Genomic DNA, 17,977 nt, shown 5'->3' with positions numbered 1-17,977 from the left:
ATTCTTTTTCAACCGAGACTGGCCTTTGGTGACAAAAAAAATGGACATGAGGTAAACATGAACAAAAAAACAAATATAATAATCATAAGGATATTGTTCATCATTGCTATTAACTGGCCAATCAAAATTGGCAAATTGCACTCATATCTATCTTTAACTGTTGGACTTATTTTCTTCATGTCACGCAACCTTTTCTCGCCTCATGTTTGCATGGTTTTTGAATTGATTAAACTTGAACCCTTCAAAATCGGCACTCTCGGTATACATATAGAAAATTACTAAATGGAAGAACGTAAACTCCAGTATTTCATCTATAGCCACTCTGGGTCTGTGACTTAAAATTGCCTTGCCAAGAGTGAAGGATGGCAGTCAAAACAGAGCCTTCTCAGGGATCAAACCTCCAATACTTGAGCTGCCTTCTGTCCTACATTCTCCGTGAACTCTTGAGTCCAGATTCGTAGAGTTAGACCCAAACCAAGGAAAGTGTCCTTTTCAACCATCTATTCCGTCAATCGAGAAACATTGCCAAAACATCTCAAGGAGACAGTGAGTGAGGATACAAAGGTGCCATTCACATCTTCTCATAATGGTAAGGACGCCAGTTTGCATGTACATAACGCATAACATTAAACTAGGTACTGCCTTATTGTACATACTTCCTGGAATTGGATAGACACATGAACTAACCAAGACCGGCGTTTTCAACGAACGAGGTCATGTACTTTAGACCAAAATTGCCACCACATGTAACTGACCATGGTAAAAACCAGCATCCCGAGGAATAATGAGTAGACCTTGAGGTATGAATGCAGGTGCATCATCTCTGCCGATAAGTTTCATGTTACCAACCCGGGGCTTCGATTCAAAATTCGTTTCTAAAGGTCAATCCCGAAATAAGAGCTGAAGAGGACTCAAACCAGTTTGTGGATTTTTCCCAATCCTTCCCAAACCAATGGATGCCGAGGGGAAAAAAGTTCCTCAAAGATCATTATCAAATTGCTCTGTCCTTGAAAACACAACCCTGGCGACATTTACGTAGCTTGAATATTCCAGATGACTTGCTCAGAGACCCCCCTCCCCCCCTCAGTTAGGAGTTCTTTGCACTGTTTTAGTGTGACTGATTTGAGCCAAAGTGAAGGGAAGTGGATAATTAGTCTCTAACTGTATTGTCTGAGTTTACTTTGTTCATTGTACAGGATTGCATGTACCACCCAATTCAGGTAGCTAAAAATCTGGGGCGTTGGGTCTTGATTCTAACACACTTTGTCTCAAGAGATCATCAGATCAGGCATAAAGTACCGTCGAATGTTCACGTGTGCATCTCTTCGAAAAGCCCTCTTTTCCCATTCCTTAAAGTTTAGTGCGGTTCAAAATCTGGAATTACAGTCTTTGTGTTGATGTTAACGATTGCAAAAAAAAAAAAAAACAATTTAGTCGCTCTGGCAAGTTATATCATAGCGTTTGTTATAATATTTTCGTAAAAGCATGTCTGAACTTTTACTAGCTGAAAGAAACTATAACAACTACATTTTCAAGCAATTGTAATGGTTCTATCAGTGGGTGGGTTCGTATTTTCCCCCATGGGCAAACCATAGTGGTTCATTTTAGCACCGTTGTTAAGAACAATTTTAATATACATTACTATCACAAAGCTTTCCTGATAGGAAGGGATTAAAATGGTATCTATTTGAAGTTATGTCATCATGCGTTTAAAGTCTTAGCCAATCATATTTTGCATTTTGTCTAAGCAGTAATCTCCAGTAAAAATGTTGCGCAAGCCAATAAAATTGTATGGTGGTATTACATGTATTACTTATCAAATAAGTACATTATCAAGCGCCACCTAACTTGTTTGAGTTCTGGGCTAAAGAAATTATCGAGAAACTTATTTCCGAATGCACCTTTGCCAAATGAAGCACTGTTCTTTTTCTCAATTGTTCCGTTCCTTATTCTGTATCTTTTTAACAATTTATGCCTGATTTTCCTCGTGCATAGACTCGCATTGCTTGATGGTTATCTAGTACCAGGAGCACAAAGGTCAAGAAACCTTCAACAACGGATCAGCCTCAAAATGGAATGTCATGCATGATCTGGGATTTTAAAGTGAACATCAACCAACCTTCGGGAAATGAACGTTCACTTCCTTCAGTTCTACCTGTAATGCATTCTGATCTTGTTACTCCCGCTCTGAAATGAATGAATGAAGCACATAGACACTCAACCTTGGACAAGAAAGTTATAATTTAAGCCATGACCGGGAATGAATGACTGGTACAACTTTCTTCATTTTCTACTCAAGAGCCACCAGGCATTCTGATTTGCATACCCGTAAATCAGCATCTTGGCATGTTGTTATTGAATTGCCTGAAAGGAAGTCATTTGATAAGCATCAAGCACTCTCGTCTTAACAAGACTGATTGCCATTGAGCTTTGAAAAATAAGATAATTGCTTACTTCAACCAAACCAACGGTGGTTGGTCGGTCGGTTGGTCGGTCGGTCGGTGGGTCGGTTGGTTGGTTGGTTGGTTGACTCTTCGAGCTCCTAGAGCGTTGCGACGGATATCCTTGTTGGAAGTGCCCTGTTCACACATCTAACAATGCCATCCACCATAACCTGATCTAATGTGATAGATAGATGCCACGTTTGTTGAAGAGGACGATTCCTTAGCCTTGATTGTTGGTGCCCAGTACGGCTACAGTGGTTTCTTTTCGTTTTCAGACCCACTAATGATTGAGCAATGATGAAAGAGGGGTGAGTTATTCCGGGATCCTGTGGCGAATCGGTGATTGCAGACTGGTCCAAAACAGATTTGTCGATAGGCAATCAAATATCTAAAATGGCTCAGAAAACTGAATATTAACTCATCAAATCAATGCCCTTCTCAGGCAATTCATTCTGGATCGAATCTGACTTCAAGGGGAAGAAAGTAAATGTTTCCAAAAACATCTCGCAAATTTATTCTCTAAATTTGAAAAAAAAAAAAAACAAATTAAAAAGTTTTGTAAAGACGATACTTGAATCATATTCCGAACATTACCGATGCAACCCATAAGCGTTAAGTTATAGCAGTGCGCGCATTTGAAAGTAGGTCTCAATCAAGGAAAAAACACCTTCATCATGACATTGTCAAAACAAATTTTAATTGCCAAAGAGACATCACTTCTGGCCCGAAACTAGGCATTTGCACCAATTGGCCACCTCTACCTACGTCTTAAAATTTCAGTGACTGGATGGTGTAGTGCAATTGTTCAAAATCAAATCCACCATGAGACCTCAATCACACATACTCGCCTCTGTGGTGCTGGTACTGAGTGCCTACCAGATTAAGGCCAACGACTACTACGGAAACCTGATCGGAAGCTTCACCAACCGGTTTCATGGCATCACCGGCGACGTATACACTGTGGACTCTCGGACACTCTTCATCAAGGGATTTTCGTATGATGGTCAAGGACCCGACGCTTATTTTTATGCCGGAGAATCGGGAGTCCCGTCAGAAGATGGCTACATCATTGCCAACGAAAAGGGCACGGAAGATGTCCTCAGTGTAAGTGGTAGAAAGACATGTATACATTAGAAGAAATCGGGCAGTCCCTTGAATTGGATGCCCATCTAGTCTTACAGGACGAAGAATATCGTCCTCACTTTACCTGGAGGAAAGACCGTCAAGGATATCAAATGGCTGTCCGTCTGGTGCCGAGCCTTTGGTGTCAATTTCGGAGAGCTCGTCTTCCCGGACCGAGTGCCATACCCTAGACCCCAGAAGATCTCACCCTTTGATGGGATCCACGATGTCAAATCCGAGAGGTGAGTGATGGTTATGCACTCGGGATGGAAGTTATCGTGACTTTGACCACTAACATTTTGTCTTCCGTAGCATTGTGGTGGTTGATGCTCAAACATTCCTGATCCCGTCCTTCAGTTATGACGGCACTGCTCCGGACGCTCATTTTTGGGTCGGCAAAGGCACTCGACCTGGGCCTGAAGGTAAGGAAGTCCCAATGACGTGTTCATGTCAAGATCAATAATATGACTCCTAACCCGCAGGAAATTACATTGCCGACGAGAATGGTTCCAACGAGCCCCTCAAAAAATACGGGAAAAAAACGTTAGTGGTGGTTCTGCCCAGTGATATCACGGTCTTTGACATCGGTTAGTTATCTTCATAACAATTATTGGAAGAAAAGGGCGAACTTAATTCCTTTGAACCCTCAGATTGGTTGTCCATCTGGTGCGTGGCATTTTTTGTGGATTTTGGCAGCATTCGAATCCCCAAAGACTTGAACGTGCCTCCATCGTTGAGGATGTTGGGGATTGAACCTCAAACCAAGTTGAACTGTGAAATCCTTGACCCTAGCCAGGGCTTTGAGGTTCGTTGGGCCATTGCTGGACGTAGCATCGTGACTCAATTGGTGGCTAAGTAAGTATTTTTTGCTTAAATCATAGAATTACATAATGTAAAATGTTCCATTTTAACATTCAAAGATTGGACAAGAATGAATATATGGCGTTTGGGTTGTCGGGCGACCCCCAGAGGATCAAGATGATTGGTGGCGATGTGACTGTAGCTTGGATGGACCACAACACGGGTCAGGGATTTGCCGAAGATTACTACCTGGATGCCAAGAGCCAGTGTGCTGGCGGGCGAGGGGCCTGCCCAGATAAGAACATCCCCCGTGGTAAAAACGACGTGCGCCTCCTGAACTCCGCCATCATCAATGACTATACCATGCTCACCTACCGCCAACCCTTGAATGGTGATGGGCGCTTCGATAGCTCAATTCTAACCAATCAGTCCCAATCCGTGATCTGGGCCATTGGCCCCATCAATTCCAAAGGCGAGACCTCCTACCACTCAAAGCGAATCAGAGATGAATTGGCCTTTGATTTTGGGCGCATACCTCAATGGAACTGTCCCATTGCTGGCAAACCGGACACTGGAGGTGGTCGGGTGAATAGACCCACCCCTGCCCCAGCTCGTGGAACCAAGGACCCATGGTTTATCCCGGCCATCCAGTGTCACGAACCGGAAGATAGTGTTTACTTTGCTCAGATTGGCCCTACCGGTGGTGAGCAAGGCTACCAAGCCATTACCGGGCATGTGGGTTGGGGTATTGCTTGGTACGTGAATGGTCTTCTCATTCCGGAAATCTACGTGGTCCGCGGGAAGACCTACACTTTTGTGATTGAGGGCGGTCTTGACCCCTCTCAACCCGCCGGTTACCATCCCTTCTATATTACGGATGATCCCGAGGGAGGCTACGAGTTCATGACGCCGGAGCAGCGTAAAAAGGTATGATAGGTTGCCGCATAAACCCTGTAAAACGTTGCGTCGATTTACTTTGGGACCTTGTTCTCAGGTTACGGTTTTTGCTGGAATTGAACAATCTCGATTGGGACCCAAACCAGTGGCCACTGGAAGGCTGTGTGAGTGGAAAGAGGATCCTAGTGAGCCTGCCGACGGTTTCACCTCTTTTGGAGGCTACCAACGCTCCCTTACCCTTCAATGTGAAGAAGGACAACCAGGGATCATTCAGTGGACGCCGGACAGGGATACGCCGGACGAGGTTTACTATCAATGTTACACCCATCGGTGAGTACAATGTTCAGTCTCATCATATGAGCAAGGACCGGTTCCGATTCCGAATCCTTGTATCTACATTCGACATGCCTAAACAATGGCCTGCTTTCATAACGTCGCTTCCTTGCATTCCTTCCAGATACTTGGGCTGGAAAATCCACGTCGTTGACCAGTGCGACCAATAGTTGCTTGCGCCCTCCATCAATATTGGAGCTTGTACTCTAGTCTTTACTTCTCTATCGTTCTTTATCCCACAGGGATAAAGCATCTTTTTATATGTGTTTGAGTGTGTCAAAAGTTTCCTCCTCAAAAAAATCGCTTTTGCCGAATGCCAGCTGAATAAAAGCTCATTTTTTCGGTCATGGTGTCAGTGCTTCTCTGATTGTTCATCTTTCTCTTTTCGTGAGCTTTGGGGACAGAGCCAGTCTTTACTTTGAGCATTGCGCTCAATTTGCTGTTCATGAGTATCCCTAGAAAACTTGGCAAGCGCTCAACTTGCAACTTTATCCTTCAAGGCACTAAGAAAGCTGTTCAACTTGCGGATTCTGAGCAGACTTGTCTTTGAATTACATGTTGGATACTAACTTAACGTTTAACAAGCCCTAACTAATAGATAGGTTGAAGGGGTAGTCCATTCATGATGATAACCGTTTTTAACAATGTGCTACGACCTGGTTCATCTCACGCGCCAAAATGAATTACTTTTTCAGGCTTGCACAACTTATTTATAAATTTGTCATCATGCCACTTTTGAAAAAGGGAAAATAGCCAACAACTTGGATTACCCTCGATGTAGAAAGCAAAGCATCAACATCGTCAAAGTTTTAGTTATTCAAATACTTGTATCATTAACTTTTGCGCGTGAAAGGAACGGTATTGAGCCATTTATTAACAACGTTTTAATCAGCTTAAGAGATGACGCTGACATTTTATTCAACGGAACGATTTGTTTCATTTTTATACTTGGCCTTGGCCTATCATCTGATGATGGATGGGTGTCCCAATAAAAAGATATTCCTGCTCCACTATCACATCTATTTTTATCTTTTACTTTAACCTTCGGAATGGCTGCATGAATGGGCAACATACAACTTATGGAAATATGATTCTCATAGCACATATATGCTTATGACCATATTTCTGAGGTCAACGTTTCAGTTGAAATATTTCTGATGTGTCTTGGAAATAACTACATAATTGCAGTTAATTTTTGAACAGTCTCCTTGGTCATGGGAATTATGAGACAACACTTACCTTGATAAAATGAAGGTTTGAGATTCGTTTTTTTTCAAACTTAAAATCAAATTTGAAAACAAAGATGTGTACGTTTGTAAGACCCTTACAATCGAGCCCCGCAGGATTAGAGACCATTGCAACACATCAACAGAGATAGGATAGGGTTAGGTAGGATAAGATAGATTAGGTTAGAAAAATAAAGGTCTTATTAACAATGAATCTACCTTTTCAATCTTCGTTTCTGTAGAATTTTCAGCTTATATGAAAACACTCACACTGTTGTATTCAGGAATACGTCCACACAAAGGAGCTTGATTCGGCTAATCAAAAGTCAGACCAAAGGTAGCACAATGGAAAGCAGATTGTCTTCCAATACACAATGGCTGAAGAAGTGATAAGGGTGTGAGAAAGGATTGAGATGCATGAATCAAGTCACAAAGCTAATTTTTTTTTTTCATTTTAGAGATTTGCTCAGTTACTTAAATGGCATCACTTTAGAGGTAATGGTTTATAAAGATCTATTAGTTGGCATCCTGCTTGATCAAATCAAGGCTTAAGTAACTTCAACCAACATTTATGGACCAAACCTCTGTCAATTGAAAACAATTAACATAAATTATTTCTCGAATTGCGCTTTTAGCGCCACCTGGTGAGATGATAAGTGTAGCTTCCTAAATCATCCTATGAAACCTGAAGACGCATTTTTACATATTTTGAGAAAGAAGGGTCAATTCTGGTGCTGAGGGACGAGAAAAATGGAAAGTCGCTCTCGAATCGGATTCTTCGCGTGTTGAATGGAACTTTGAGCGCTATGGGTGAAATATTCACATAAACAATGCACAGGCTTTCTTCCCTCTTCATGTCAAGAATGAACAAATGAATGAACGAGAGATTGATATGTTGTTCTCAAGTCCAATCTCCACTTTATGATCATATTAAATGTTGCATTGTGCATCTAAAAGCCAAAAAGAAAAAACGGCAAAAATGCCCGCTCCGAAAGAATTTCAGATCCTCGTGGCCAACGAATAGAAGACTAGCTATAGATTCCGATCTCTCTCGCTCGTTGGGGGGGTTTCACTTCTGTGACCTCAGGCAGGTGAGGCGAGGTCGCTGAGGACACTTTTTAGGCCATGCCACAAACGAGAGCAGAGCAATGCTGTTTGAACGTGAAAGCGAGGACTCGACGGAGGACATCGGTGAAGTAGAGAGTGAGAGTGAAGGATCATCACGATTAGGTAACCTAACGTAAGGTAGGATCATCTTTCCTTTGTAGCGACCTTGCTTGAAGGCAAATCCATTTGCAATCCAATCCATTTTGGAATGATACCCGTGCACAAGGTCAAACCATAGGTAGTGTGAGGACCTCCCGATATCAAAGTACTGATTTTCCGCAGCCATGCCAGCTGAGCTAATCACAGTGAGCTTGTTCCGTGACGTGCGGGATGAGCCTTGGGGATTTAACATCACTGGTGGCAAGGCCTTTGATGAGCCATTGAGTATATCTCATGTAAGTTCTCCATCAGTTTGAGCTTACAACCCAAGTGCTAAGATCCTTCCATCCAGATTCATTCAAAAAGTATCGCTGAGCGACTCGGATTGAAAATTGAAGACATCTTGATCAAGATCAACGGGGAAGAGGCAGAGGGCTTTACCTATGAAGACGCGTGTGAAGAAATTGCCAAGGGCGAGGACTCCTTCGACATGGTCATTGAACGGTAGGATGTACCTTATTTCACCCCTCTATGGACTTTCTTAGAAACCAAAACTAGCTAGGTTTCGTGAGCCTCAGGACAATGATTCTGTGCGCTTCTCACGAAACCTAGGCAATCGTTGTCTCTGATATACAGAGAATGCAAAGCAGAGGTGCATACATATTTAAGTTAACGGCAAGACCCTTATTTAGTTCCTGCACAGGAAGGAAAACCTCTTATGAGAAGTCGTCCACGGCATTCAGCATTGTTTTGGGCCAGGGCAAAACTGAGGTTTTCCAGGACAGTGAGGCCTTCCTCACCAATCGGGTTGAGATGGAAAGGTGACAATGTCAGGGTGGCCAGATCGCCTTCGATACGCGCCAGTGTGCGTGGCCACTGTAATCCCTTCGCTGTTCTCTGTCTCTCTCTCTCTGTGTCTCCCCCCTGTATTCAAATTTGGAACCCCTGCAGACCAAACTTCATGTACATACACTATTATCCCCATCGTTTCAAATCCACGAATCAAGGTTGACGAAAAATCTTTCTAGAAAAAAATCTCGATTAACTTTGAAGAGTGGTTTCCGCATACTCCGTGTCGTACTTGTTGAGCTCTTCAGGTTCGATTTTTTCCCTCCATGAAACTGAGCTATTTTTATATCCAAGTTTAATTTTCTTCCTCTTCTCTCTCCTCGCTGTCTCTCTCTTTCGTACCATATAGTTATTGTGTCGCATATTTACTGCCATTTCAATGTTTTAAGGGCTCAAAAGTTACGTAATATTCACACAACATATTCAATTAGTTTGTTTGCACAGATTTTCACAAAAGGGACATTTCAATAAAGGGTACCTTCAATCAATGCGCTAAGGTTGTAAACGAGCCGAAAAATGATGACTTCCTTTCCTCCAAATTGTGAGATGAAATTAGTCTCCTTTTGGAAATAAATTTGGCTCATTTGAAATGACTCACAAACCTTGAACCATATTTAATGCCTCCACAACGCTAGAGTCACTTCTTTCAGTCTCTTTCAAAAATTGTAAAACGATTTGTGCATTACGAGTCATATTGAAGTGCTTACTGTACTGATCGGTACTTTAGAAGTAGGGTCGATTTTGAACAAATCATAGAAAATGGAAATGTCATTTGCAGTTTCATTGCATGGAAAATACCTTGCCCTTTCTCTTTTAGTACTAGTTATCATATTAATTTGACACATGTTTATGAACATTTTATCATTTACAAGAAAAAATTAAAGCCCACTCAATATTGGGCAAATGGCTTCTTTCCACATGTTTTTATTCATTCCCACAATTTGTTGGAGCTCGATGTTCATCTTCTTCTTCCATTTCTACGTCTGTCTCACACTAAGTCATAAGCTGACTCAATACACTACCTCGTTAAAGCTCTCAATATGTACAAAAGTCCCTCTGTTTGGATCCGAATATTTCTCCGCCCATGACTAAGATTGACCCAACTGATTATAGGACAACCCACGCAGAAATTAAGCTCAATACTGTCGAAGAATCCCAAGCAGAGGAGACCAGGGTCCCAGTGGATGAGCCAGCATGCAATGAAGTGGTTCTTGGCCTACAAACAGAGGATCGGGTAGACGACGCCAGGGTCCCTGTAGTCGAGCCCATCTGCAATGAAGTGATTGTTGCCCAGCAAACCGATCAAACGATCCATGAGGATCCCCAGGTCTTGGCCAAGCGCCCAGACGAACGACCAGTCATCCACTCTCAACAGAGTATCAAGGAAGATCCTAGATACAATGGACTTCCTCCAGGAGATCGCAGAGCGGTGGGGTTCAAGGTACAGACCCTTTATCATCGTCACGGACCAGCTGAGTACACAATAAAAAAGATCTTCATGTTCCCAGGATGTTCTGAAACCGACTTTGAGGAAAGATTGGAACTGCCCTTGGGTCAAGCGAGATGGCCAAGGTTTGAAGAGAGTGCTGCGAACCCAATTTGCCACAGAGCCAGTGGTTGCACCTGTGGCCACTTCACATTGTCATTTCTACAGGTAGATCAGGAGGCACGTACATTTTCATGGGTTAATTTGGTTATGACCAATCAATCCTTTAGCGAGCCTCATTCCATTCTTGATCCCGGATTATCAGAGATAGAGGTCAAAGAGATGCAGCAAAAATTCTTTGAAGAGCAGCAAAGACTGATCCAGATGGAGCAAGAGAAGCGTGAACAAGAGATTGCTGAAGCCGAAAGAAGACGCGATGAAATCCGTCAAAGGATTGAAGAGGAAAAGAAAGCGGTAGCTGCCGCTAAAGAAGCCGAACAGAGGGAACAAGAGAGAAAGGCCAAGGAGTTGGAAGAGCAACTGGCAAGGGACCAATCCAAAGAAGAGACCAAACACCAACGTAAGTCAAGTCAATCATTTTGTGCAATCTGCAGACCTCTCTTGTAAACTTGGAACCTCCGTAAGATGGACAGAGAGATAGAGATAGAGAAGTTACAACTTAACCAGAGATATCTCCAACCACGGACGGAGAAGCTTAGGGTGAAAATTGGCAGCTTAAATTGATCTTTGTTCAATGTGAGTTTTCATTTAAAGAATGCTTGAATTGGGACAGCAACTTCTAGATCAACGTGCCAAAACATAGGCGCCAATCAATTAATTTAGGAGGGCAGTAAAGGCTAGTTTTGACTCCGTAAAGATTTGTTTTTTTCTTGACGATTGTTAAAACTCTACATCGTTTTATGTCACTCATGAGTGGAGGATTGCTAAATTTAGGAAGATGCACTTCTTCAACAAAATCCAATATTGGAAAGTATTTTTTCCAAGATTAGGCCTAGTAATTATCTATATTTCTTGAAAAAACATTATTTTCACTGCAATAATTGGACAAGTCTTTGCAGTTTGGGAAATCACAAGTTTTTCAAAGGAACAACATCTCTTCCTGGTTCTTATTTGCATGGTTTCAATATTTTCAGAAAAAAGGGAGTAAAAGCGGAATCACGTAAAGAAAACTTGAAAACGCTGACCTGAATTCACCCCCCCCCCCAAAAAATCAAGAGTTTCTAAACAATATTTGTCCCCTGAAAACACACAAATAGATTGAAGAACAGTGTCTGAAATTGCCAAATGATTGCGAAATTATCATATGCATGGCATGAAATTGTAAAAATGGTTTTTTTTTTCTCCTTGGCTTTAGAAATTGTAAAATTGACGTTTTCTAACTTTGGGCCGGCTCTAGCTATGGGTACTCAAACTAACCTACTAATTCATGGAAAAATACAAATGTGTTCGGTGGATAGAGACTACTCATTTTAATACTTAACCTCTCAATCTAAAGGTAAAACTTGCACATTTTGCAGGAATACATATTCAGTTGTTTCTGGGAGAAAATGCTCTGCCTGTCTGTCCAATTTTGGAGTGGTTCTTTATCAGATTTGAAAGTTCACTAAAAGCTCCGAAGAATGTTAGACATTTCTATTTCAAAAGACCGTACAAGCCACCCTCATTGCTCTACTAACTCAAGTCAACAGACTCTGTTGGCCATGCAAACAGATCTGTCAATTATACTGATCAGCTGACAAAGAAAGAAACGCGAAACAAACTAGGTAATCCTCTAGATCCTATCCAACTAATCAAAACTCGGAAAACCCACCGCCTTAATAACTTAGTTTCAGTAGTCAGGGACGCTTCAATTTTTCGGCCAAGAACTTGTTAACAATGTGTAATTTCAAGGTCAACTAAGAGGGTCTGGAATGAGTGATCCCGGATTCTTTTGAAGGAAAGCTCAGGACACTTTCTTCCTTCTCAAATGTCCATTTGGACACTTTGCTCTCCCAGATCAGGAGCTCTTAACAACATTGTTTGTCTTTGTGGGAACCTGAAAGCACTCGTACTGCCATTTTCTAATCACATTTTCCAGAGCAATCCAACCCTCCCAGTCAAGAGGATTTAGATAATCAACTAGTGGCACAACTCGTTGGAGCAATGCAGGTAAGATCGCCCAGGAGATGCATGACCAATGCCAAGAGATTAGAACGACTCCCTATTCCAATAACTTAGGCTAGTATGGAAGAGAACGGCCATTCCAAGGGTTATGAACCCTCTCCAGATGAATTGATTGATGTACTCAAGAACCTGGAGAACCTTGCAGCGAGTAATCCCGCCTTGTACAAAGCCATTGTTGATCAAATCAAAGGTGAACTAGATTATGAATTTGGGAGTAATTTGTTCCTCGCGCCTTACTTGATTTCTTCTTCATGCTTCAAGGAAACCAACCCAAACAGAAGCCATTTCAAAATGGTATCAATTTGGATGAGGAGGAGCACCTTGAAGAGGAATTAAGTGCTCCTCCGCCAAAAGAGAAGGCAAGGTCCACCATACATTGGAATAAACTTTGAGTGAATGATGATATTCATTTCCATTCAAATAATGTTTTTAGATCGAGTTGGAAGATCAACCAACCGTGGTTCACAAAGCTGAGCCCGTTATGGAGGAAAAGCCACACGCTGAGGTGCCCCAAGAGCACCAAAATGTAACCGGTAAGGTCTCGTATTTCAGCTCTTGACTCTTGGAGTCCGCTAGCTAATGATAGGCTAGACAAATGAATTCGACCATGATCATTGATACAATAGGAATAGTAAATAATATGATTAATGAATTGCATAAGTTAATGGCAGTTCAGTTGAAATTTAGCCTTGGTCTATTTTATCTTTTGATGTTGGACTTCAAGAGACGACTTCTCTTTAACAAGGATGAGCTTTTATTGCAACTAATGGGTATGCCTAGGGCTCTCTAGGAGAAGAGTACGAGTATGAAAAGCGACCTCTGACGGGCACAGCCTTTCTACGGTAAGAACCAATTAGACTTTGTACATTCATGCCGACAACAATATAAGAAAATGATTCAAGCATGACTTGACTCGCATAATTACAATGCTTGATAAAAAAATATGTTAAATTTAAAAATTAATGGATAAAAAATGCTTATAGTATGTTTAAGCATTTATGTAATTACTTGATCAAGTGCAATTCATTGTTCTGCTTAATACCTTAGTTTTAAAATTGGCTAGAATTTGTCGTTTTACAAGATTATATTGTTAATACAATATCCTATAGAACATTAAAACACAATAAAAAACACTTCATTAGAAAAGGATTTGAATTTTGCTAAGAAAACTGCCTTTGATTTGTTCAAATTGTCAAATTTCATAACCTAAAACTTTTACTGCCGATCCTGGTCCTGGCCACGGGGTTCTAGAAATTTGGACTGCGGATGGAAACGAAAGTTTCGTACCTCCCAAACCATTCACTTACTTCAAAATTATCAATAAAAATGATGGCAACATCTTGTCGAATAGGTGAACTTGGCCAAACTTGAGCCTAAAACTATGTTTGGGGTACTCAGGAGATTTGGCCATCACTGCAGTAATCAATGAATAAAATTTGATTTTTTTTCGGTCTGTTCTTGGTCAGCTAAAACGGCTTTTGACATCATAACTTTGACCCAAGCCAATTTAGAGGGAGAGAGCATAACAATGACTTACCTTTAATTGAAAATTTCTACATTTCTTATTTTATTACTTCATTTCGAAAAGTGGCTCATAGTGTCTATGACCAAGAGCAGGCCGATTTGGAGCGTGTTCCCAGTCCATATTTCTAGGAGTTCGTGCCTTGACCTTGGTTATTGCTGAGTTGAAGTGATTGGTAAATGAGAGTTGCGTTGAGAGGGTGAAATCGATATAGTCGAAATTCTTGACAATTTTTATGACATATACAGAGATTGAGGGCTAAATACTTGGATCTCAAAATGGAAGTGCACCTGTAAAGAAGGGCTTGGTCCCATTCACAAATCACCAGCTTAACCGGTTAGACTGGTTTTCTTTTTGCGAAAGGAGACAAGTTCAGGTCCCCCATTCCAGAGAGGGCCATTGGTCAATAATCTGTATTGACAACAATTTCTTGAATTAGTTCCAGAGAGGGAGCAAGTCCCTCCCTTTGAGCAGGAGCCTCTCCCGAAGGTCGATCCGATACCAGAGGGTCTACTGAAAGACCACAACGTGAACAATAATGTTTCAGGACGCCAAAACCAACCAGCTAAGGGTCGAAAACCAGATGCTGTTAATGGACAAGACGACAATGGGTCAACGGGGCTTTACCCAAAGCCTATGGATGATTATGGTGGGGTTTGCGCTTACGTATCTATGGTTCAATTGATTAATTTTTGACATGTGTTTGGTACATACATAGACTACCCTTGGGCGGGGTCCTTGAAACCTGTATCGAATGAAGTCTTCGCCAAGGAGCGCAAAAAGAAGAGAGGTTAGGAGAACAGCAAAAAATACATTTTTCAACCCTCAGGAGGCCATTGGAAATGTAACTCATTTTTTTTGTCTAATAGATGGAGACGACGATCCTGGACCATGTCCTTGGGCTGGATCACTCCGTCCAGTGAGAGACAACAAGCGCAATAAAAATCAGAGAAGAAGCCGGCACGGTAATTCAATTTAGAGTAGAGTTGTTGCTGAATTTTGTCCGTACATGGTTGGTGATAGATTCCAGATTCTCCTTTTCAATACAACTGATGATAATTGTACTTGATCTCACTTAGAAACTGAAGACTTTTACCATTCCTGAGACCAAAAAGAGGCACAAATTAGGCATGATTTTAATATATTGAGAGAGGTCATGTTGTAAGAATTATTCATAGAAAATATTAAGTAAGAGCATCCCTTGGGCCGCTTTAGAGTGTTTTATTTTACAAAATAAGAAACATAAAGATTTATTTCTTAAAGACAGCGACCTTAAACGAATAATCATTCGAAGTCATGAATTCATGAAAAAATCATAACGGGTCAAAAAAAGTGCTTTTAATTTGGTCCATAAACGTGGAAAACAAGTCAAAACCGGGACAGTGGTTTCTTGTAAAGTCAGTAGTTCAAGAAGAAAGAATTTTAATTCTGACTGAACTTAAAATTCAACTAATATTTGGTCCATCACCCCGATGAATTTGAGTTGATGGATCTTGGTGAAGGTTGTCAACAAATTGACAACCTTGAAGCTGGAGGACACTTAATTCATGCTCTTCTCTTCAGAAGACGAATCAGACGGAAAAGCCCCTTGGGCGGGTTCCCTTCGGCATGTTCACAATCCACCTCAAAGCACGTTCCATAAACTTCCTGTCACACAATTCAAACGCTATCCAGATGAAGATGCTCCCAATCCTTATCAAGGCCATCGAAGTAAGTGCAACATTAATTACGAACAAAATTCAATGACCTTTGGCCTTTGGCTATTCCAGTCAACGAGCTACAAAGGAAGGAAGAGGAAGAGAGATTGGAGCGAATCACGAGCAAAATTCGGGAACGAAAGACCGTTTCCAACTCGCTCTTAAAGGTGTTGATGCCGTAAGATTCTTCTGATTTTTTGGGGGGGAAGTAATGTGTGGGTACAAATTACATCGCTCTTCTAGGAAATTGCTCGCTGAGCATAGTTCCAAATATGAACCCTTGGGCGAGGACGAATCAATGAGGATAATGCAGGAGATTCTCGCCATGAAGATTGGCCTTCGTTCTGATCAGGTGAGACTTCAAACGATCCCCTTGATTAATGACCACATGGACAAGGAAAACTCAAATGAGCGGGAATTGGTCGGGCAAAAGTTGTTCCACTTTTATTCTGGAATTGGGCTCGTTTAAAGGATCTGAGTTATTGGAACCAGGTCAAAGCCTTCATTCTTTTTCAAACTTTGGTAGAGTCAAGCGCTTGAAAGAAGTGAACAACATTTTGCCAACTTTTAAGAATAACATAATCAAAAGGTATGCTAAAATAATGTACTCCATCGTGTTGCTCAATTATTGCTTCTTACTGCTTTGGTTTTTATGTAAATGTGTTCTATAATAGAAATTTAAAAAAATGTTTGCAAAAGGCTAGGGATTAAGATTCTTTCTAGTTTTCTATTGGGAGAACCAGCTTAACTAATTATCAAATTGCTAAAATGCGCACACTTGTTAATGGATCTCGTATCGGAAAAATCGTGTCCTTTGGTTATGGTCACGAAACCTAGGAATGCAGATAAATGAATCATTGCTTATGGCAGCCCTTCCAATTCGAACTCACGCTCTCTGGCATTTTGCAGAATATCGAGGACAACGAAGAGGCCGAGCAAATGATTAAGGCAATCACTCACGGGGAGATCTCCAAGGATGTTTATAGTCAGATGGCCGATGATCTGGAGAACGCACATCAAAAGCGAAAACAAGGACAAGACTCCAGTGTGAACATCAACAAGAGCTCCAAGACAGTGGTGGGCAATGCGTCCAAGCCTCAAATTGAAATGGAGGACGTCGATTTGTAGGCTCTTTTTCAGGAGACTTGATGATGATCAATATGTATGCTTAAACACGAATCCCTAAGTTTGACAAATAAAAGAGCCCGGAAGAGCTTCTGACATTCCCTTGCCGTTAGAGTTATGCATTTGGTATATTAGAGGCTCAGGTACCCTTTTCGTGAAGGTTCAGAGGCTCTGTTCGTCGAAATTTCGCATTCGGTTTGAATTTTACTTACTTTTGAAAATTAAAATCGCTCATAGATAGATAGATAAATTCATATCAGGAGTACTTTGATCATGATTGGATAATGTGGGACTTTATGGTACCCTTTATGGGTACTTTTTGAAATCAGCATGACATGGTAAAACCTAAAAAATTAGTTAGCCTCCTAATAAAAGGGAATGCATCAGTCCTAGTTATTATTTACACATTTAGTGGATTTCGTATCTTGCTTTGAAATTCGAGAAATATTGATCGATTACTTAATACAGTGATACTAAAAGTTAGGTTAAATTTAAAGATACTAAAATTAGCCATCACGCTGTTAAACTTTGAAATCATAAGACTTGGGAAACTAAACTAGTAATCCAGCAACATGTTTTCAAAATTGAGAACTAAAAATATGCTTTGACCAAAGATTACAAACACCAAAGGTTTGAAAAGTCTTGGTGCTGCAAAATGTGCCCATAACCGTTGCAACATTAATTTGACCCATTTTGTGGCCTGAATGATGCGCGCACCATAAAGATTGGAAAATTCATTTTTGTGGGCTAAAACTTCTCACTTGCTATATCACAGAAGCTAACGTTCCGATTTTGGAATTTCTGGTTAACGACTTTCATTCATAAACCTTTTTTGTTCCGAACAATAAGATTGAGAAAAATTGAAGCAAATTTTCAACAAAAACTCGACGAAAAGGTAAAGAACAATATCATGGAATATGAGAAACCAGATTTATTTCCATGGCATAAAGAAATCGTTCGTTCCAAGCATTGCACCTACCTAGTTACGTCACTCGCTCAAAAACAAGAAGTTCACATCATCACTTTATTTGAGACTTTCTTGTACTCTACCTCAGCTGTCTCGTCTCAAGAGCTTTCATAATCCCTGGGCGCAAATGAGTATTTTTTCGGGATGACCTTCAGGGGAACATTGGGTGGAAAAATCA

At 41.1% G+C, this 17,977-nt stretch overlaps 2 protein-coding genes across 4 annotated transcripts; both read left to right on the top strand.

Moving 5' to 3' along the window:
- Window positions 1-373: 373 nt before the first annotated feature.
- Window positions 374-5,947, top strand: LOC131892018 (protein Skeletor, isoforms B/C-like). 3 transcript variants are annotated; one of them, XM_059241736.1, is made up of 10 exons: window positions 374-589; window positions 2,720-2,752; window positions 3,225-3,548; window positions 3,618-3,808; window positions 3,879-3,988; window positions 4,049-4,153; window positions 4,217-4,421; window positions 4,487-5,294; window positions 5,362-5,594; window positions 5,722-5,947. In XM_059241736.1, the coding sequence occupies exons 3-10, from the start codon at window positions 3,267-3,269 to the stop codon at window positions 5,765-5,767; spliced, it is 1,980 nt and encodes a 659-aa protein (XP_059097719.1). In that variant the 5' UTR covers window positions 374-589; window positions 2,720-2,752; window positions 3,225-3,266; the 3' UTR covers window positions 5,768-5,947. The 3 variants fall into 3 exon arrangements, with proteins under 3 accessions (XP_059097719.1, XP_059097720.1, XP_059097721.1); XM_059241737.1 differs by lacking the exon at window positions 2,720-2,752; XM_059241738.1 differs by lacking the exon at window positions 374-589 and having other exon boundaries at window positions 2,511-2,752.
- A 2,028-nt stretch (window positions 5,948-7,975) lies between these two features.
- Window positions 7,976-16,930, top strand: LOC131891801 (trichohyalin-like). Its single transcript, XM_059241469.1, has 18 exons — window positions 7,976-8,053; window positions 8,213-8,325; window positions 8,382-8,533; window positions 8,722-8,850; window positions 9,992-10,319; window positions 10,387-10,532; window positions 10,595-10,884; window positions 12,403-12,473; window positions 12,543-12,678; window positions 12,750-12,847; window positions 12,922-13,021; window positions 14,450-14,659; window positions 14,729-14,800; window positions 14,880-14,975; window positions 15,574-15,720; window positions 15,780-15,885; window positions 15,951-16,059; window positions 16,617-16,930. The coding sequence occupies exons 2-18, from the start codon at window positions 8,215-8,217 to the stop codon at window positions 16,833-16,835; spliced, it is 2,520 nt and encodes an 839-aa protein (XP_059097452.1). The 5' UTR covers window positions 7,976-8,053; window positions 8,213-8,214; the 3' UTR covers window positions 16,836-16,930.
- Window positions 16,931-17,977: the final 1,047 nt, after the last annotated feature.

The sequence above is a fragment of the Tigriopus californicus genome, chromosome 12 (genome assembly GCF_007210705.1).
Source record: "Tigriopus californicus strain San Diego chromosome 12, Tcal_SD_v2.1, whole genome shotgun sequence".
In the NCBI taxonomy this organism is placed as follows: domain Eukaryota; kingdom Metazoa; phylum Arthropoda; class Copepoda; order Harpacticoida; family Harpacticidae; genus Tigriopus; species Tigriopus californicus.
This window is presented reverse-complemented; position numbering and strand designations above follow the sequence as displayed.